This window comes from Coturnix japonica, chromosome 3 (genome assembly GCF_054131305.1).
Source record: "Coturnix japonica strain WE chromosome 3, WE-NBRP24, whole genome shotgun sequence".
Lineage (NCBI taxonomy): Eukaryota > Metazoa > Chordata > Aves > Galliformes > Phasianidae > Coturnix > Coturnix japonica.
Window position 1 is genome coordinate 8,239,534 of NC_140665.1, and position 19,667 is coordinate 8,259,200.

General features: G+C 52.8%; 4 protein-coding genes across 4 annotated transcripts; all 4 read left to right on the forward strand.

The window, feature by feature from the left end:
• The first annotated feature begins 1,604 nt into the window (after positions 1–1,604).
• Positions 1,605–3,932, forward strand: LOC146761257 (coiled-coil domain-containing protein 81-like). Its single transcript, XM_085540985.1, has 5 exons — positions 1,605–1,957; positions 2,114–2,175; positions 2,421–2,568; positions 2,761–3,017; positions 3,218–3,932. Exons 1-5 carry the CDS (start codon positions 1,831–1,833, stop codon positions 3,305–3,307), a joined length of 684 nt encoding a protein of 227 aa, XP_085397111.1. The 5' UTR covers positions 1,605–1,830; the 3' UTR covers positions 3,308–3,932.
• Positions 3,821–6,076, forward strand: LOC116653228 (uncharacterized). The gene is made up of 3 exons (XM_085542350.1): positions 3,821–3,938; positions 4,457–4,568; positions 4,891–6,076. Exons 1-3 carry the CDS (start codon positions 3,821–3,823, stop codon positions 5,549–5,551), a joined length of 891 nt encoding a protein of 296 aa, XP_085398476.1. The 3' UTR covers positions 5,552–6,076.
• A 5,520-nt stretch (positions 6,077–11,596) lies between these two features.
• On the forward strand, positions 11,597–13,908 carry LOC107307919 (uncharacterized). Its single transcript, XM_085542352.1, has 4 exons — positions 11,597–11,711; positions 12,684–12,940; positions 13,141–13,226; positions 13,737–13,908. The coding sequence occupies exons 1-4, from the start codon at positions 11,597–11,599 to the stop codon at positions 13,906–13,908; spliced, it is 630 nt and encodes a 209-aa protein (XP_085398478.1).
• Positions 13,909–14,363: 455 nt separating this feature from the next.
• LOC146761258 (uncharacterized) lies at positions 14,364–16,074 on the forward strand. Its single transcript, XM_085540986.1, has 2 exons — positions 14,364–14,472; positions 14,701–16,074. The coding sequence occupies exon 2, from the start codon at positions 14,723–14,725 to the stop codon at positions 15,230–15,232; it is 510 nt and encodes a 169-aa protein (XP_085397112.1). The 5' UTR covers positions 14,364–14,472; positions 14,701–14,722; the 3' UTR covers positions 15,233–16,074.
• Positions 16,075–19,667: the final 3,593 nt, after the last annotated feature.

Sequence of the window (19,667 nt, forward strand, 5' to 3'; positions counted from 1 at the left end):
TGGCTTTTGGCCTCTCAGGCCCCGCAGGCCAGCCAGCCATTTTGTTGCCTGGCAGTGAGCCCCGGGCAGGCTGGATGTTGGCCTGGTAGGAATCCCCAAGCTGGCCAGCCAGCTTTTGACCTTGCCAGTGTTTGCTGGCCGGCGGCGGGCTTTTGGCCTTGCAGGGCTTCCCAGGCCTGCAGGCTTCAGGCCTGGCAGGGATCCCCAAGACAGCCTGCCGGCCTTTGGCCTGGCAGACACCCCACAGCCATCTGATCAGATGACTTTTGCCTTAGGGCCTCCCCGGCCAGCTGGCTTTTGGCCTGGCTGGGCCCACTCGAGCCACCCGGCTGGCGTTTGACCTGGTATGGCTCCTTGACCCGGCTGAGTTTTGGCCTGGCAGGGCCCCTGGTCCAGATGGCTTTTGGCCTGGCAGGGCCCCCGTAACCAGCCCGCCAGCTTCTGGCCTGGCAAAGCCCTCACAGGTCAGCCAGCTGGTTCTGTCCTGGCAGGGATCCCTGGGTCTGCCGGCTGGGTTTTGGCCTGGCAGGGTGTCATGGTTTTGTAATTTTGTAATTTTGCTATCAGTATTCCACATCATAACATCATGTAAAGCATGGATACTTTTACAGAATGTGCTGTCCACAGAAGAAGACTACATATCCCAGAGAACAACACGGTCAGTGATAAGTCACGGGACCAGGACGCTATATAATCTTGTTCCCAGGCTGGAGTGCTCCCTTCTCTCAGACGTCTCGGAGAGTGGGAAGCGTTCCAGCCGTGTCGCCTAGAGTTCACAGTAGGCCTCTCGGTTTTCGGGGACTCACTCTCTCTGTTTCGTTCCATTTATTAGCCTCAATTATATTATATTGTGTTATCTTGTATTCCGATATCATGTTTAGTAAAATAAGTTTTTTCCTTCTTAGATTTCTGCTGTTTTTATCCCATTTCCCTTTTCCCCCTCCTTTCCGGGCTCCGGGGGGCACTACGGGGTGGCTTCCCCCTGTCACAGAATAGGTAAATCTAAGTAACACATGACACAGGGCTTCCCTTTCCAGACGGCCAGCTTTCATCAAAGATTTGACATCTTTCTCAAGGCCTAAGTCCAGCCAGTCTACAGAGCCCCAAGACACACCATCCAGGCTGCCACTTCTGTCCTGGGACTCACTCCAACTTCTGAGACAGAGGGCACGGAAGATCAGGTCTAAAAGGGCCTGCCCAGCCAGCCGGCCGCCTTTTGGCCTGGCAGGTCTCCTCAGGCTGTCCGGCTTCGGGCCTGCAGATCCCGTCTTGACCCCACAGGATCCCAACCCCCTTCACCTTGGAAGGCTGCAAGGAAGCCAATCTCTGGGATCCCCCAGACAAAGCACTCCCTGCCCGGTAGGGTCGCAGCAGCAATGGACTCACAACAGCGACACAGAAGATCCATGCCGGGTAATTTATTGAGCGTCCTAACGAGGAACTGACAACTTCCAGGCACAGTGAAGGCACTTTCTGACAGCACGTCGTCAGCATTGACAAGTAGAGTGCTTTGGAACAAGACTTGTTTCCACATTGCCTCCTTGGAGATCAGTCTGGGCAACGGCTACAAAAGGAAAATGGGTAACGTTACACTGAGAGGAAAGACAGGAGAGGGAGAAAGCAGAGAGGGGTCAGCACCCCCACCCGGGGCGGGCAGCAGGCTGCTGTGCCAGCGTCATAATGGGCAGCGTCCAGCACTGGCCATGATGTCACAGCGGCGCCGTGGCAACGTTTGTGACACGGCCACCCAGGAGGGGTGTGAAGGTGGAGCGCGGCACTGGGTCCTGCATCCTGAAGGAGCATCTGGTAGAGAGCAGACGCATCTGAAGGATGAGCTCCGGCATGGCTGCTGCCAACAAGGAGCAACCCGCTGGTATAAGGCGGAACAGGATGAACTTCTGTGGGGACGGCCCCACAGTGAGGCGTACCTCTGGACCGATACACATTGACCCTGAAGGTACGTGGGCCCACAGCCCCCATGGAAGCGGTGCTGAATCCAGTCTTGGGACGGAGATAACACTTTCCATCTGCCACCTCACTCCTGCCTGGCAGCAGTAGGGGTGCTGGGAAGCAGCAGATGCAGAGTGTGACCTGATTTTCCTTTGCCCTCCAGAGCGAGTTGCCGTCTGGAATGCGGTGGCCGCCTATGTACAAGAGCAGCTCCTGATGCACAAGGTGTGTTGGCTGTCAGGTTCCTCCTCTCCCTGTCCAGCTCAGCCTAGAGATCCTCTGAGTCTTCCCCTGCACAGAAAGCAGGGAACTCACCCCGCATTTCACTTCTGGGCATCCCACGGGCTTCCTGTCAATGCAGTATCACTTGTGCTGGTGGTGTAGTATCTCAGGGCCGATGAAAGTCAACGCCAGCCCTTTCTCCAGCAAGCCCATAACCCTTCCACACCTTGTTTTTCTTTCACTTGCAGGGAGTCTGGATTCCCACCTTCGGCTCCTTTGACATCATCTCCAGAGAAATCACGACTGCAAACGTGACTCTGCAGTGGCCCGTGTTTCAGCTGGCTACAAACCTCGTAGCCATGCACGGCCTCCAGTCCCACGGGGAGTCCCTGCCAGGTAGGAGGGGGGATTAAACCTTTGCTGGCTTCATGGAGGGGGCAAACAGGGCCACCGCCTCCATCCTCCACCTCTCCCTCTGAGGAGCGTGTCCAAGTATAGGGCCGTTCTGGTTGATGCCCACCAGAAGCAGTTCTAGGGAAGAAGCTGTGGAACAGCAACCGTATCAACTCCGTCCCTGGTGTTTTTCAGCCTACAGGAAGCTGGAGCCCCTGAAGCGCAGCCAGGTGGCCGCAGATGCCTCTCTGAGCTGGCACATAGTGCAGGCTAGCATCCAGAACACTGTGTTCCTGATATCCAGCTGCCTGAAAATTGGGGAGAAAGTTGCCATTGTCCTGAAGGACATTGGAGTGATCTTCATTGATGGAATGACCTTCCAAATGAAGTTCTACTATGACTTCCTCCAGAAGCTGTCAGGGAAAGAGAACCTCAGAAAAGCTGTTCTCAAGGTGAGCTGTAGGTTTGTTTGTGGACCGGACAGTCCCGTGAGCCTTGCTGTGCCCACACACGGCCCACCAAGACCTGGCCATCTGCATGGGCTGTGCAAGTGCTGTGGTGCTGTCAGCTCTCCCTGGCTTAGGCTCCTCATGTCCCCAGTGCCTCAGCTGTGACAAGGATGTCTCACATCCTCTCTGTTCCTCCCCTGCAGGCCCCCTGGCTGATGAAGATGGTGATGCCCCGGGTGGCACCAGTGGCCTCCCTGTCACCCTCTGGCTGCCTTGTTGTCTTTCCAGAGTGAGTATGTTGGGAGCTGTAGCTGCTGCTCGATGCAGCATCTCAGCTCTCATTCCGCAGTGCTTGTTCCTTGTGTCCACGGGTGTCCTGCCCATGAGGATATCTTGTAGAATCATAGAATCATTTGAGCCAAAAGGAACCCTGAAAGAGCACCTAGTCCCACTCCCCTGCAGGGAACAGGGACACCTACCTACCGCCAGATGAGGTTGCTCTGAGCGTGCTCCAGCCCGACCTTGAACGCCTGTCCGGGCACCCAGCACGTCTCTGGACAAGATGTTCCAGTGCCTCACCAGCCTTCTGCCAGAAACTTCCTTATTTCCAATCTAAATCTTCCCTCCTTCTGTTTGAGACTGTTTCCCCTTGTCCTATCCCAACTGACCCTGCTAAAGACTTTAGAAAGGAGTGGCCTTCATGCAGCATGAAAATGTGCCTGTGAGCACACAACCAGAGAGCAACTCAGGCTGGTGGTGCACTGCGTCACACCAATGACTGTCTTCTCCTCTCTTAAAGGTTTCAAATGGAGTTGGTGCCCAAACCACCATCCTTGCCACGCCGCAAGTCCTCAGGAAGCTTCCCTGCTGAGAGGAAACTTAAGGAAGGGGACACTTTGCCACCTCTTGCCCAGGGCAAAAGAGGTAAAACATCTTGCAACTTCTTTCCGCGGCACGGGCAACCATCGTGAGATGGGAATTCCCTCGCTGGCCATCAGCCAAAGGCAGTGACTTGCGTTGAGGCTTCACGCCAGCTGAGCGCAGCCTCATCTCATGAGGAACTGTAGGCCTTGCCAAAACTAAGGTGCTGTGTGTGACATGCTCCTATCCCCGGCTGTGGCAGGAGGATGTCGGGATCTTAGGCCCTACCCCTGCCCCAGTGGAAGGACACGGTCCCCAAAAGACACCCTGTCAGCTCATTATCACCACCCAGCTCTGCTTTCCCAAAGACAACATTGCTAACGCAGTCCCAGAACAGAGCTGAATTGCGGAGAGGAGGAGTGGGGCCAGAGATGGTTTCAGGGAGGCTCTGAGGGCAGTGCAGATGGCAGCAGTGGGGGGAGCAGAGCGGCCCTCTTGGATGTTTTGGCAACAGGCCGGAGCACCCCTTGTGAGTGAACCAAAGGGTTTACAATGAATCTCCTCTGTCTTCCTAATTCCAGTGAGATCTGCTAGACGGCCAAGCTTCGTCAGGTGCTTGAGCACTACAAGTGTAGATGGAGAGCACTTAAGGCGGATAAGGTACCTCCTGCAGAAGGAGAGCTCTAAGTCCAGGTGAGGCCAGATGCTCTGGGTTGGGATGTGCATGGGGGTGATTTACTGAGCCAACGAGAGCCCGTTCCCTAACCCCAAATGGTCACTGTTTGTGGCTGCCCAACAATGCTGAAGACAGCACCCAGAGTGCTGGCATGGGGAAGCCGGGAAGACCCGAGCTCACAGGGCTGGCCCCCTCCAGATCTCAGGAGAGCCATGGGCCAGCCGGTGAGCTGTCTGTGGGAAGGCTGCATTGCAGCCAAGGGTCCCGGCTCAGGCTTGCAGCACGTGGCCCTGAAGTCATCACCCACTAAGGCAGACTCCTCTTGCTCTGTCCTTTCAGACTGCTGCCAGAGATCCAAGCAGTGCCTAAAACCCCAGAGCAGCCTGTGAGCTGTGAGCTGCGGGGCCAGGCAGGAGCCCGAAACCAAGATGAACTTGGCCAAGCACGAAGCACTCAGCGTGTCAGGTTCCATTCTGAAGCTGAAAATGACCACCATGAGGGTGCAGGGTTGAAAGTGAAAACCAAGACCTCACACCCTCGGGGCATCTTGAGGAAGTCACCATCTTCCACCGAAGATTCCGCATCTTCCTCAAGGGCTGAGTCCAGCCAGTCCACGGAGACCAAAGGCAGACCATCCAGGCTGGCATTTGTCGCTAAGGATTCATTCAAACTTCACAAGGAGAGGATGAGGCGAGCACAGGAGGAACGTGAGGAGGAGACCGAAGACAGACCATCCAGGCCGCCACTTCTGTCTCAGGATTCATTCAAACTTAACAAGGAGAGGATGAGACGAGCAAAGGATGAACAAGAGGAAGAGATCAAAGGCAGACCATCCAGGCGGCCATTTCTGGCTCAGGATTCATTCAGACTTAACAAGGAGAGGATGAGGCGAGCACAGGATGAACGTGAGGAGCCGGCAGCATCTACATCTCATGATGACTCCAGCCGGTCTGAGGGGTCCTCCATTGACAGATCTGGATGGCTGCCACCCATAAATTAAGTTAACATGGTCTCGGAACACCAAACGCCCACCTCTCAGGAATAGCACAACCTAGCCACGCTGATGCAGGCGTGGGGTGCCCAGGACAAACAGAGCACCATTTGAGACTGCAAAACAGATGCATGAATACCACCTGCATCATATCTAAAACGAGACCAGGCTGCCCAGGGCCCCATCCAACCTGGCCTTGAGCATCTCCAGAGATGGGACATCTACAACCTCTCTGGGCATCTGGTTCCAGTATCCCACCACTCTCTCTGGAAATAATTTCTCCCTGATATCCACTCTTAACCTCCCCTCCCTCAACCCAAAACCACTTCCCCTTGTCCTGCCATTATCTACCCTTGTAAAGTGTTGGCTCCCCTCCTGTATGTAAACTCCCCTTATGTACTGGAAGGCCGCAATGAGGTCACCCTGTAGCCTTCTGTTCTCCAGGCCAAACAAGAAGATCTAGAGTGAAACGTAGAGGGGAAAAACAGCCAATAAAGCTTTATCAAGGGCCTATCCCTTATAAATCCCCAAAATGTCTGTGGAAGTGTCATTGCTTCTTTTTACGGCAGCTCTTGTGCTGGTGGAGGGGAAAAGAATTGCGAGAGGGCACCGGAACAACTGATGATGCTCCTCATAAGGCCTGTGCTCCAGACCCTTCACCAGCTTTGTCGCCCTCTTTGAACACACCCCTGGCCCTCCATGTCTTTCTTGCAGTGCAGGATACAAAACTGAACACAGTACTCGAGGTACGGCCTCACCTGAGCTGAGTACAGGGGGACAATCACTGCACTGACCCCTGGGGAGCACCACTCGTGACCAGTCACCAGCTGGATTTAACTCCAGTCACCACCGCTCCCTGGGCCCGGCCGTACCAGCTCCTTACCCAGCCAAGGGTGTACCTGTCCAAGGCACGGGCTGCCAGCTTCTGGAGGAGAATGCTGTGGGAGACAGTATCAAAGGCTTTGCTGAAGTCTGGGTAGACCACATCAACAGCCTTTCCCTCGTCCACCAGATGGGTCCCTCGATCATAGAAGGAGATCTTTTTCTTGGCCTCCATGCCTCAGTTTAGCCTCAAGACTGCTAAGCTGCAAGGCCTCTTGGCCAGGCTCTTGGCCTCCCTCTAGGCTGTTTTACCTTAAGGCCTCTAAGCCTCCTGGGAAACCTCTAAGCTTTTAGGCCTCCCTCTATGCCTCTAGGGCAGCTTGCAGGCAACTGTGCCTCCAGGTGCGTCTAAGCCTCCTTTTTGGACTCTCCAATTTTAGGCCTCCGTATCTCCTTTAGGGCCTTCTGCACTCTAGGTCTCTAGGCATCTTGGCCAGCCCCTAGCTCTTTAGAAATCTATGCCTAAAGGCTTGGCCGCTAAGCCTCTGAGCCCTAGGGCCTAAATTCTGGCCTTGAGGCCTCTGCTGCTCTTGGCTGGCATCGTGGCCTCCCTCTGGGTCTCTGGAACTGTGGCAGTAGAGGCTGAAGCTCCCCAGCAGTGCTCCATTTTGTGTTGTTGCCGTGTGGCTGGCAGCAGAGGGGCAGTCTGACAGAATGGGGTCTGACACAGAAGTGCAGATGGAGACAAGGGGGGGAGCTGAATTCCTCCGTGAGGAAACAATGGCACCCACTGACATCCATTGATGCTTGCTGGATGTCGATGGAGACCAAGCAAAGGATGTGAGCGCGGTGAGGGGTGGGTGGTGCATTTCAGCAGTGGGACAGTGACGTGGCAGACATGCCATGTTCCAGAGAGCCGTGCAGAGCTGCCACACCGCAAAATGAAGAGCGTCCAGATCAGCACATCTGTGCACGCTGGCTGATGGCGGTGACTGTGTTGCTCTATTAAATAGCCTTATTGCGCTCACTGCATCTGCTGTCATTTCCATGGAAATACCCAGGAGGCATTACTTTTGGAGAAACCTACGTACAGATGCCACATTGACTCTGCCCTATATTTCCCAGTTTTCCCCTCAGTTCCCACTGTGTCCGATAGAACCACCTCTGCCCGATAAACTCTGTCCCATAACCCCCACAGCTTTGCTCCGTAAGCTCTGCACCATAAGCTTCTACTTTGCCTATATGCTATGGGCTCTTTGGGTCCCTATGGGGCTCTACACACCATGGCCACCACTTTCCGCTGCAGACAAGGGGACAGGGATGGGGCTGTTTCTGCCCTCCTTATCACCTGGCCCCACCTCTGCCTTTTTGTCCCCTCTTTGTCCTTGGCAAGTGACAAATTCCCATGGTGGGGCCACAGGGGTGATCCATTCCCACAGTCTGTCAGGGGCAGGAACCCACAAAACCCATAGAGAATCACAAAAACATCATGGAGAGTCATAGAGCCCTACAGAGCCACATAAGAACCATGGGGAGCCAAAAGGAACAAATAGAGACCCATACAGGAGCAATAATGTCACATTGTCACACAGGGACCAGCAGGGACCCATAGAAGTGCATATGGAAACATACTGCCCTGTAGCAACCCATAGTGCCCCACAGCCAATTACGCTGCGGTTCACTCACCATGGGTCAAGATTCACAGCATTGTGGGATAGCCTGGGCGACCAATCCACACTCTTGGACACCCTCCATCTCCCGTGGCTCCCACACCAACCCCACAGCACTACCCACACTAAGCCCTGCCCCACAAATGCAGCTGCTGCTGCTCAACAATTCTTACTGGCTGAAAGCAGGAGAGTTGTGAGATCCAAAGGGAACTGACCAGAGGTTGGGGCTGGAAGGTGCCACGATCAGAGCAGATTCACCACCAGCTCCATGTGGGGGAACATCAGCCCCACCGAGGTGTGTGTGTGTGTCCCATAGCTGCCCCTTAGTAGCCCCAGAGCCATCCTAGAGCAGCCCCAGAACAGCCCCATCACTGCAAAGGAGTTGGGCTTGGTTACAAATGTTGCCCTGATCTGTTGGCCTTGTCCGTCCCCAGTTGGAGGGGTTACAAAGTACCTGGAGGATACAACGTGTTGTGTAAGTCCAATAAAACACGGGATCACACAAAGTACAAATGTCTGAGTTACAACAGCACACAACACCAACTTGCCACAGACACCAGCCAGTGATTCTGCAGGAGTGGTGACACAAATATTACAGCACGAAAAAAAGGTAGGAAGTGAGAAGAAACCAGCATACGTTTGACAACAACCAGTAGTAATAAACAAACAAGTAAAACAAATAGCGGTATCTGTGTCAGCTGCTTTCTGCAGCCAGGATCCAGAATGGAATTCTTCGGTGCAGGTTGTGGCGTTTATGAACAGCCACACCATGTTACACTGCAGTTCATGTACCAGAAGCACATCTGGTCCCACTGGGCACCATGTGGACTTGCCATCATCTCAAAGATGATTCAGCGTCTTGAGAACTTTCCACTTGAGCATTTCCAAAGCAATTCAAATGCTGAGAGATGTAAATGCTGGTTTGGCAAGTTCAAGTACTGTTGGTCTGCTGAACTTTTCACAGGGCAGCGTGTAGGATACCCCACAGTATGAACCATAACGGGGGTAATCTCAGAAACACAGACGTCTCTATCATGGAGTTATCTGTGTCAGTCTGTCTGCGGGGGGGGGATTGGGGTGGGGAAGTCAGTAGGTCTGTGTGCCCGCCAGCCCCCAACAAATGGGAAGGGAAAAGGGAAAGGGGTAGGGAGATGGGAGATGGGAGATGGGCTCAAGGAAAACCAACAGAGCAGCAGCAATGATCTAAGGAGAAAAACTAATTTCACTAACTATGATATGGGAATGCAAGGTAACACAATGTAATACAATGTAATTGAGATTGTAGGCCAGCAAATCGAGTGAAATAAGAGACAGAGAGAGGTTTCCGGAGACCAAGAATCCTGCTCTGCAGTGGAAGGTGCACGGCTTTAAAGATGCCAGCAGAGAGAGAGAGAGCGTCCCTTCCGTGATGTATTTCCCTCTCAGGCCGTAAGGTGCTCTGGGCCGTGTAGCTCCTCTTCTCTGTGCTCCACAGGATGTCATGAGGTGGGATACCAAGAGCAAAATGTACCAAGGCACCAAACAGGCCCCACAGGCCGGACAGACAGCTTCTAGCCTGGCAGGGAGCCTCAGGCTGGATGGGTTTTGGCCTGGTAGGGACCCTGGCCTGCAGGCTTTTGGCCTGGAAGGGCTTCCCCGGCCAGCTGGCTTTTAGCCTGGCAGGGCCCCCCTAACTGGATTACCAGCTTCAGGCTTGCAAGGTCCCCCCAGACTGCCTGGATGGCTTTTGGCCTCTCAGGCCCCGCAGGCCAGCCAGCCATTTTGTTGCCTGGCAGTGAGCCCCGGGCAGGCTGGATGTTGGCCTGGTAGGAATCCCCAAGCTGGCCAGCCAGCTTTTGACCTTGCCAGTGTTTGCTGGCCGGCGGCGGGCTTTTGGCCTGGCAGGGCTTCCCAGGCCTGCAGGCTTCAGGCCTGGCAGGGATCCCGAAGACGGCCTGCCAGCCTTTGGCCTGGCAGACACCCCACAGCCATCTTACCAGATGACTTTTGCCTTAGGGCCTCCCCGGCCAGCTGGCTTTTGGCCTGGCTGGGCCCACTCGAGCCACCCGGCTGGCGTTTGACCTGGTATGGCTCCTTGACCCGGCTGAGTTTTGGCCTGGCAGGGCCCCTGGTCCAGATGGCTTTTGGCCTGGCAGGGCCCCCGTAACCAGCCCGCCAGCTTCTGGCCTGGCAAAGCCCTCACAGGTCAGCCAGCTGGTTCTGTCCTGGCAGGGATCCCTGGGTCTGCCGGCTGGGTTTTGGCCTGGCAGGGTGTCATGGTTTTGTAATTTTGTAATTTTGCTATCAGTATTCCACATCATAACATCATGTAAAGCATGGATACTTTTACAGAATGTGCTGTCCACAGAAGAAGACTACATATCCCAGAGAACAACACGGTCAGTGATAAGTCACGGGACCAGGACGCTATATAATCTTGTTCCCAGGCTGGAGTGCTCCCTTCTCTCAGACGTCTCGGAGAGTGGGAAGCGTTCCAGCCGTGTCGCCTAGAGTTCACAGTAGGCCTCTCGGTTTTCGGGGACTCACTCTCTCTGTTTCGTTCCATTTATTAGCCTCAATTATATTATATTGTGTTATCTTGTATTCCGATATCATGTTTAGTAAAATAAGTTTTTTCCTTCTTAGATTTCTGCTGTTTTTATCCCATTTCCCTTTTCCCCCTCCTTTCCGGGCTCCGGGGGGCACTACGGGGTGGCTTCCCCCTGTCACAGAATAGGTAAATCTAAGTAACACATGACACAGGGCTTCCCTTTCCAGACGGCCAGCTTTCATCAAAGATTTGACATCTTTCTCAAGGCCTAAGTCCAGCCAGTCTACAGAGCCCCAAGACACACCATCCAGGCTGCCACTTCTGTCCTGGGACTCACTCCAACTTCTGAGACAGAGGGCACGGAAGATCAGGTCTAAAAGGGCCTGCCCAGCCAGCCGGCCGCCTTTTGGCCTGGCAGGTCTCCTCAGGCTGTCCGGCTTCGGGCCTGCAGATCCCGTCTTGACCCCACAGGATCCCAACCCCCTTCACCTTGGAAGGCTGCAAGGAAGCCAATCTCTGGGATCCCCCAGACAAAGCACTCCCTGCCCGGTAGGGTCGCAGCAGCAATGGACTCACAACAGCGACACAGAAGATCCATGCCGGGTAATTTATTGAGCGTCCTAACGAGGAACTGACAACTTCCAGGCACAGTGAAGGCACTTTCTGACAGCACGTCGTCAGCATTGACAAGTAGAGTGCTTTGGAACAGGACTTGTTTCCACATTGCCTCCTTGGAGATCAGTCTGGGCAACGGCTACAAAAGGAAAATGGGTAACGTTACACTGAGAGGAAAGACAGGAGAGGGAGAAAGCAGAGAGGGGTCAGCACCCCCACCCGGGGCGGGCAGCAGGCTGCTGTGCCAGCGTCATAATGGGCAGCGTCCAGCACTGGCCATGATGTCACAGCGGCGCCGTGGCAACGTTTGTGACACGGCCACCCAGGAGGGGTGTGAAGGTGGAGCGCGGCACTGGGTCCTGCATCCTGAAGGAGCATCTGGTAGAGAGCAGACGCATCTGAAGGATGAGCTCCGGCATGGCTGCTGCCAACAAGGAGCAACCCGCTGGTTTAAGGCGGAACAGGATGAACTTCTGTGGGGACGGCCCCACAGTGAGGCGTATCTCTGGACCGATACGCATTGACACTGAAGGTACGTGGGCCCACAGCCCCCACAGAAGCGGTGCAGAATCCAGTCTTGGGATGAAGACAACACTTTCCATCTGCCACCTCACTCCTGCCTGGCAGCAGAAGGGGTGCTGGGAAGCAGCAGATGCAGAGTGTGACCTGATTTTCCTTTGCCCTCCAGAGCGAGTTGCCGTCTGGAATGCGGTGGCCGCCTATGTACGAAAGCAGCTCCTGATGCACAAGGTGAGTTGGCTGTCGGGTTCCTCCTCTCCCTGTCCAGCTCAGCCTAGAGATCCTCTGAGTCTTCCCCTGCACAGAAAGCAGGAAACTCAGCCCGCATTTCTCTTCTGGGCATCCCACGGGCTTCCTGTCAATGCAGTATCACTTGTGCTGGTGGTGTCGTATCTCAGGGCCGATCCAAGTCTCTGGAAGCCTCTAGATCCCATGAGGCTGTTTCTGCCCTGCCTGCTGCGCTGCATTTGGGAGGGCTGAGTGAAGGAGGGGACTGTGCAGCCCCTTCCCAAAGCCATTCCCTATGTCCTGCCTTGTGTCTCTGAACAGTGGGAGAGGGCTCCTAATCTCTGTCCATACACCGGATCAACTCCAGCCCTTCCTCCGGCAAGCCTATAACCCTTCCACACCTCCTTTTTCTTTTGCTTGTAGGGAGTCTGGATTCCCACCTTTGGCTCCTTTGACATCATCTCCAAAGAAATCAGGGGGGTGACTCTGCAGTGGCCCGTGTTTGAGCTGGCTGCAAACCTCAAAGCCGCGCACGGCCTCCAGTCCCACGGGGAGTCCCTGCCAGGTAGGAGAGGGGATTAAACCTTTGCTGGCTTCATGGAGGGGGCAAACAGGGCCACCGCCTCCATCCTCCACCTCTCCCTCTGAGGAGCGTGTCCAAATATGGGGCCGTTCTGGTTGATGTCCACCAGAAGCAGTTCTAGGGAAGGAGCTGTGGAACAGCAACCGTATCAACTCCGTCCCTGGCATTTTTCAGCCTACAGGAAGCTGGAGCCCCTGAAGTGCAGCCAGGTGGCCGCAGATGCCTCTCTGATCTGGCACAGAGTGCAGGCTTGTATCCAGCACACTGTGTCCCTGATCTCCGTCTGCCTGAAGAATAGGGAGAAAGTTGCCGTTGTCCTGAAGGACATTGGAGTGATCTTCATTGATGAAGTGACCTTCCAAATGAAGTTCTACTACAACTTCCTCGAGGAGCTGTCAGGGAAAGAGAACCTCAGAAAAGCTGTTCTCAAGGTGAGCTGTAGGTTTGTCTGTTGCCCGGGCAGTCCCGGGAGCCTTGCTGTGCCCACACACAGCCCACCAGGACCTGGCCATCTGCTCGGGCTGTGCAAGTGCTGTGGTGCTGTCAGCTCTCCCTGGCTTAGGCTCCTTGTGTCCCCAGTGCCTCAGCTGTGACAAGGATGTCTCATATCCTCTCTGTTCCTCCCCTGCAGGCCCCCTGGCTGATGGAGATGGTGGTGTCCCGGGTGGCACCCGTGGCCTCCCTGTCACCCTCTGGCTGCCTCATTGTCTTTCCAGAGTGAGTATGTTGGTGGCTGTAGCTGCTGCTCGATGCAGCATCTCAGCTCCCAATCCGCAGTGCTTGTTCCTTGTGTCCACGGGTGTCCTGCCCATGAGGATATGTTGTAGAATCATAGAATCATTTGAGCCAAAAGGAACCCTGAAAGAGCACCTAGTCCCACTCCCCTGCAGGGAACAGGGATACCTACCTACCGCCAGATGAGGTTGCTCTGAGCCTGCTCCAGCCCGACCTTGAACTCCTGCCCAGGCAACCAGCACGTCTCTGGACAAGATGTTCCATTGCCTCACCAGCCTTCTGCCAGAAACTTCCTTATTTCCAATCTAAATCTTCCCTCCTTCTGTTTGAGACTGTTTCCCCTTGTCCTATCCCAACTGACCCTGCTAAAGACTTTAGAAAGGAGTGACCTTCATGCAGCATGAAAATGTGCCTGTGAGCACACAACCAGAGAGCAACTCATGCTGGTGGTGCACTGCGTCACACCAATGACTGTCTTCTCCTCTCTTAAAGGTTTCAAATGGAGTTGGTGCCCAAATCACCGCCCTTCTCACGCCGCAAGTCCTCAGGAAGCGTCCCTGATGAGGGGAAACATAAGGAAGGGGGCACTTCGCCACCTCTTGCCCAGGGCAAGACAGGTAAAGCAGCTTGCAACTTCTTTCCGTGGCACGGGCAACCATCTTGAGATGGGAATTCCCTCGCTGGCCATCAGCCAAAGGCTTCACACTGGCTGAGCACGGCCTCATCTCATGAGGAACTGTAGGCCTTGCCAAAACTAAGATGCTGTGTGTGATGTGCTCCCATCCCTGGCTGTGGCAGGAGGATGTCGGGATCTTAGGCCCTGCCCTCCCCCAGTGGAAGGACCCAGTCCCCAAAAGTCACCCTGTCAGCTCATTATCACCACCCAGCTCCGCTTTCCCAAAGACAACATTGCTAACGCAGTCCCAGAACAGAGCTGAATTGCGGAGAGGAGGAGTGGGGCCAGAGATGGTTTCAGGGAGGCTCTGAGGGCAGTGCAGATGGCAGCAGTGGGGGGAGCAGAGCGGCCCTCTTGGATGTTTTGGCAACAGGCCGGAGCACCCCTTGTGAGTGAACCAAAGGGTTTACAATGAATCTCCTCTGTCTTCTTAATTCCAGGGAGATCTGCTGGACAGACAACCTACGTCAGGTGCTTGAGCGCTACAAGTGTAGATGGAGAGCACTTAAGGCAGATAAGGAACCTCCTGCAGAAGGAGAGCTCTAAGTCCAGGTGAGGCCAGAGGCTCTGGGTTGGGATGTGCATGGGGGGTAGTTTACTGAGCCAACGAGAGCCCATTCCCTAACCCCAAATGGTCGCTGTTTGTGGCTGCCCAACGGTGCTGAAGACAGCACCCAGAGTGCTGGCATGGGGAAGCCAAGGGTCCTGGCTCAGGCTTGCAGGATGCAGCCCTAAAGTCATCACCCACTCAGGCAGACCCCTCTTGCTCTGTCCTTTCAGACTGCTGCCAGAGATCCAGGCAATGCCTAAAGCCCCAGAGCAGCCTGTGAGCTGTGAGATGCAGGGCCAGGCAGGAACCGGAAACCAAGATGAACTTGGCCAAGCACAGAGAACTCAATGTGTGAGGTTCCATTCTGAAGAACAGGCAGCGGAAAACGACCACCATGAGGGTGCACGGTTGAAAGTGAAAACCAAGACCTCACACCCTCGGGGCATCTTGAGGAAGTCACCATCTTCCAGAAAAGATTCCACATCTTCCTCAGGGTCTGAGTCCAGCCAGTCCATGGAGACCAAAGACAGACCTTCCAGGCTGGCACTTCTGGCTAAGGATTCATTCAAACTTAACCAGGAGAGGATGAGCCGAGCGCAGGATGAACGTGAGAAGGAGACCAAAGACAGACCAACCAGGCTGGCACTTCGGGCTAAGGATTCATTCAAACTTCACAAGGAGAGGCTGAGGCGAGCAAAGGATGAACGTGAGAAGGAGACCAAAGGCAGACCATCCAGGCGGGCACGTCTAGATCACGTTTAATTCAATCTTAACGAGGAGAGGATGAGACGAGCACAGGATGAACGTGAGAAGAAGACCAAAGGCAGACCATCCAGGCGGGCACGTCTAGCTCACGTTTCATTCAATCTTCCCGAGGAGAAGAAGAGACGAGCAAAGAATGAACGTGAGAAGGAGACCAAAGGCAGACCATCCAGGCGGGCACATCTGCCTCAGGTTTCATCCAAACTTTGCAAAGAGAGAAAGAGGCAAGCGCAGGATGAACGTGAGGAGCCAGCAGCATCTACATCTCCTGATGACTCCAGGCTGTCTGAGGAGTCCTCCAGTGACAGCTCTGGATGGGTGCCACCCAGAAATAAACTAATATGGACTCAGAACAACATACACCCACCTGTCAGGCATGGCACACCCTACCCAGTCTGGTGAGGTGCCCAGGACAGACCGAGAACCACCTGAGACTGCAAAACAGATGCGTGAATACCATCTGCATCATATCTAAAACGAGACCGGGCTGCCCAGGGCCCCATCCAACCTGGCCTTGAACATCTCCAGGGATGGGACATCTACAACCTCTCTGGGCATCTGGTTCCAGAATCCCACCCACTCTCTCTGGAAATAATTTCTCCCGGATATCCACTCTTAACCTCCCCTCCCTCAACCCAAAACCACTTCCCCTTGTCCTGCCATTATCTGCCCTTGTAAAGAGTTGGCTCCCCTCCTGTATGTAAACTCCCCTTATGTACTGGAAGGCCGCAATGAGGTCACCCTGTAGCCTTCTCTTCTCCAGGCCAAACAAGAAGATCTAGAGTGAAATGTAGAGGGGAAAAACAGCCAATAAAGCTTTATCAAGGGCCTATCCCTTATAAATCCCCAAAATGTCTGTGGAAGTGTCATTGCTTCTTTTTATGGCAGCTCTTGTGCTGGTGGAGGGGAAAAGAATTGCGAGAGGGCACCGGAACAACTGATGATGCTCCTCATAAGGCCTGTGCTCCAGACCCTTCACCAGCTTTGTCGCCCTCTTTGAACGCACCCCAGGCCCTCGATCATAGAAGGTCAGGTTCGTCAAGCAGGATCTGCCTATTTTGAAGCCGTGCTGGCTAGGCCTGATGCCCTGTTCCCCCGCATGTGTGGAGTGATCTCCCTCAAGACAATCTGCTCCATAACCTTCCCCGTCACCGAAGTCAGGCTAACAGGCCTGTAGTTCCCTGAGTTCTCCTTACAACCCTTCCTGTAGATGGGAGTCATACTGGCAAGCCTCCAGTCTTCTGGGACCTCACCAGTCAACAAGGAGTGCTGATAGTTGATTGAAAGCGGCTTGGCTTCCATCCATCCAACACATCCATCCATCCATATCTCAGTCCATCTATCTTTCTATCAGGGCTAGTACTGTTCTACCCCTGCCCTGGGTTCAGTGTATGATCCATGCTGGTGAGGTTTGGTGTGCAGTGTTGTGAAGGCAGGGGAAGTGGAGGATGAAGGAGGAGATCAGAGCTGTGTGATACAGCAAAAATAAATGCTTATCTCTCAGTATCTTCTGGAATCTGAAAGCCACACTGTAACTCACACAGCGTCCCTTGTCCACAAGGTAAAACAAATAGCCCTGTGGGGGAACAGCCCTTACCTAAACCTGAAGGGGAGGCGGATTTGATCTCAATGCAACCATTCAGGTGTGAGACCTGAACTACCTCCTTGGTACAGCCTCAGAACCTCAGTCTGATGAAAACCAAAGTGTTCCCCTCTCTTTGCCTAGTCTACAGCCTCCAGTGACAAGAACTACTCACACACTAAAGCATTTTCTCTCTCAAGCCCATTAGATTGTCCTTTATGCTTGAGAGCTACAGACAACTTATCTTTGCCAACATCAGAAGATAAAGTGGCTGTTCATGTTGGCTCAGTGAGTTGCAGAAATAGGAAAAAAATGACCTTCTGTGTCGTGTGTTCCTCCCAGAGAAAGCAGGAACAAAGGCTTGATGTTTTATTTGCAAACCACTACACGTGTAGGTCTCACAGTGCACTGGCCCTGCAAACCAGGACAGCCTCTCTCCTTCCACATCCCCAGCGCAGATGCATCCAGCAATGCCATCTTTTCTCGCCCACGGCCAGCAGCCCAAATACTGAAACCTGCTGGTCTCAGAATGTTTGAGCAAGGGCTGAGTCACTGATGAGAGTCAGTGCTGAAGTTAGCACAGAGTGAGTTCAGTATGCTACGGTTGATTCTATTCTCCACAAATTTCCTCAGATTCTCTTCTCTTGCTGATGACTCCCTCACTCCTTATCTCAATTACCCTTATGTCCCTTGTTGTTTTTTCTTTTTTATTCTTTACTTTGTATTATTCTTTAAAACTCTTTCTAATTCTCATATTATACATCTTACAAGGGAGGGGTGGAACATCTTCTAACTTCAACAGCCACAGTGATAACGGGGGACATGATAAACCATTGATGCTCACATCTGATCAACACAATCTAATTCTACCAGTACATGAATATTTATCAATTGCACTGAGATCACCAGCGTCCACTCACCTTTCTATCTCTTTTGGCTATCTCATGACAACTATGTGACTAACACAGCCTACAGAGAAGCTGAACAAGCCATGATGCCCCAGCACAGAGTGTCATCACACACATCTATTTACATCAGACCAGAAGTAACCTAGTGTTATTGTGGTCTTTTACTACCAACCCCACTGCATGTGAAGAAAAAAGGAGGCAAGCTGAAAAACTACACGAAAAAACACTTTCTTCATGTACAAGAGGAATTCAGGTTGTCTGCGTTAGGTATTAACAATGCGTTGTTCCAGAAAACCAACCCAAGAGTCCTCCCAAACACTCCCATTGTTCAGAGCATGCTTGTGCTCTTCCTACTATTTGTAGGAGCAGGCACAGCACTGCAGAGGGACTTTAATGTAATGTCACAGGTGTGACTGCCAAGGTTGTGAGCAGGAAGGGTAAAATGGGGAAGAAAGCCCACTAATGTATCTTCAGAACATGTTCCTGGTGCTAGAAACAATCTTACCAACAGAAATGAATGGACACAACTTTGTGGTGCGTAACAGCTGACAACACATCTGAACTGAAAGGCAAAATAAGACACAACTATTTTCAGTGGGATAAAAATATGCAAGAAAAAAAAATCACAAGGAAGGAATTGTTGCAGAAAGGAACCAGGTTGAGACTCGAACTCATGGATACTCTTTGTTGATTTTATTAACAAGCTCAGTGCTCAGTGACACATGCATACAGAGCTTGGGTCACTCCTAGTGAATGACAATCAAGCTTTGCAGAAGTCCTATACTTATATGATTAGGTAGACATTACATCACTTATGTTATTCATTCTCGTGATTAATCAATATATCTTCAGTCCTTCTTACCCGCTGTGTTTCATCCTAGGCCCAGGCTTCATGCTTCACGTGTTACTCTTCTTTTGAACTTGTCCAAAAATTCATTATCTTCTTTCATCCGAGCTATCAGAGCTAGACCAGTCCATTCCATCTGTCTTATGGTTAAACTATACATTTTAACTTATTAACTGCTAAATAGCGATGTCAACACTGTTATTGTCTACCTCTGCTGTTTTATAATTTCACTATAGTCTATCACCCCTACATGGGTCATGGTTCAGGACTATACAGGGAATACATGAGTAGCATATTGGTTGAAAACTTTACCATTTTCCCTATCGGTATCAGAAGAAACTTTCAGAATCAAAATTCCATCTCCAGAGGTGAGGGAGCACATGGTTACGGTGTTGCCCCATGCAAGGAGCATGGCAAGAGCCAATACCACACTGGTGCCTTGCCCTCCAGAAGCCCGTTGGCTGAGAAATCTTGCAGTCAGAGTGCCTAAAGGCCAATGATCCATAGGCAGGTGGGTGAGCTGGCAGAAGGCAAAGCAGGCTTGCCCATCAGACAGCCTGGCCAAGGCTTGATTATTTCCACTGAAAGCTTTGATGGAATCGAAACCTTTCCACTGAACATTTCAGTTCAGCCTAATCAGCATTTCTGGATGGAAAAGTCTTCCGAAGGAAAATTTCCTTCCAACTCATTTATTCCCAGGGCAAATGAGTGTGGTGTGGGTGTAAGGCATGGTCATGTCAGAGAGCTGGCAGTTGCCACATCCTTTGGCAGGCAAGTATCAGCTCCCTCCCCAGTATCAACATACCATGCCATCCTTAGAAAACACCAGACAATGATTTTGGCTATGATTTGGTGCATCCAAAGAGATAGGCTGGAACAACATGCAGTCAAGAACCCTGGACCTAGAGCAAACAGGGAATCCAGTCTAGGCATGGCAAAGTGTGTGGCCATCCATTGTCTCTTTGGCTGCCTTTCTGTCTTTTTTGTTCCCCAGAGCAATGCTTTCCAAAAATGCACAACCTAATAACTCTGACACCAGGTTTAAGTCTAAGACCTCCATCATTGCAACTGTCAGCTTGTGCCACAATATTCACCAAC

Bases quoted from the DNA above. Each gene is read 5' to 3' on its own strand.
- LOC146761258 (XM_085540986.1), top strand. From the start codon at position 14,723: ATGCCTAAAGCCCCAGAGCAGCCTGTGAGCTGTGAGATGCAGGGCCAG.
- LOC107307919 (XM_085542352.1), top strand. From the start codon at position 11,597: ATGGCTGCTGCCAACAAGGAGCAACCCGCTGGTTTAAGGCGGAACAGG. The intron at 12,941-13,140 runs GTGAGCTGTAGG...CCTCCCCTGCAG, and splicing joins TCAGAAAAGCTGTTCTCAAG to GCCCCCTGGCTGATGGAGAT. The intron at 13,227-13,736 runs GTGAGTATGTTG...CCTCTCTTAAAG, and splicing joins TGCCTCATTGTCTTTCCAGA to GTTTCAAATGGAGTTGGTGC.
- LOC146761257 (XM_085540985.1), top strand. From the start codon at position 1,831: ATGAGCTCCGGCATGGCTGCTGCCAACAAGGAGCAACCCGCTGGTATA. The intron at 1,958-2,113 runs GTACGTGGGCCC...TTTGCCCTCCAG, and splicing joins GATACACATTGACCCTGAAG to AGCGAGTTGCCGTCTGGAAT. The intron at 3,018-3,217 runs GTGAGCTGTAGG...CCTCCCCTGCAG, and splicing joins TCAGAAAAGCTGTTCTCAAG to GCCCCCTGGCTGATGAAGAT.
- LOC116653228 (XM_085542350.1), top strand. From the start codon at position 3,821: ATGGAGTTGGTGCCCAAACCACCATCCTTGCCACGCCGCAAGTCCTCA. The intron at 3,939-4,456 runs GTAAAACATCTT...TCCTAATTCCAG, and splicing joins TCTTGCCCAGGGCAAAAGAG to TGAGATCTGCTAGACGGCCA. The intron at 4,569-4,890 runs GTGAGGCCAGAT...CTGTCCTTTCAG, and splicing joins AAGGAGAGCTCTAAGTCCAG to ACTGCTGCCAGAGATCCAAG.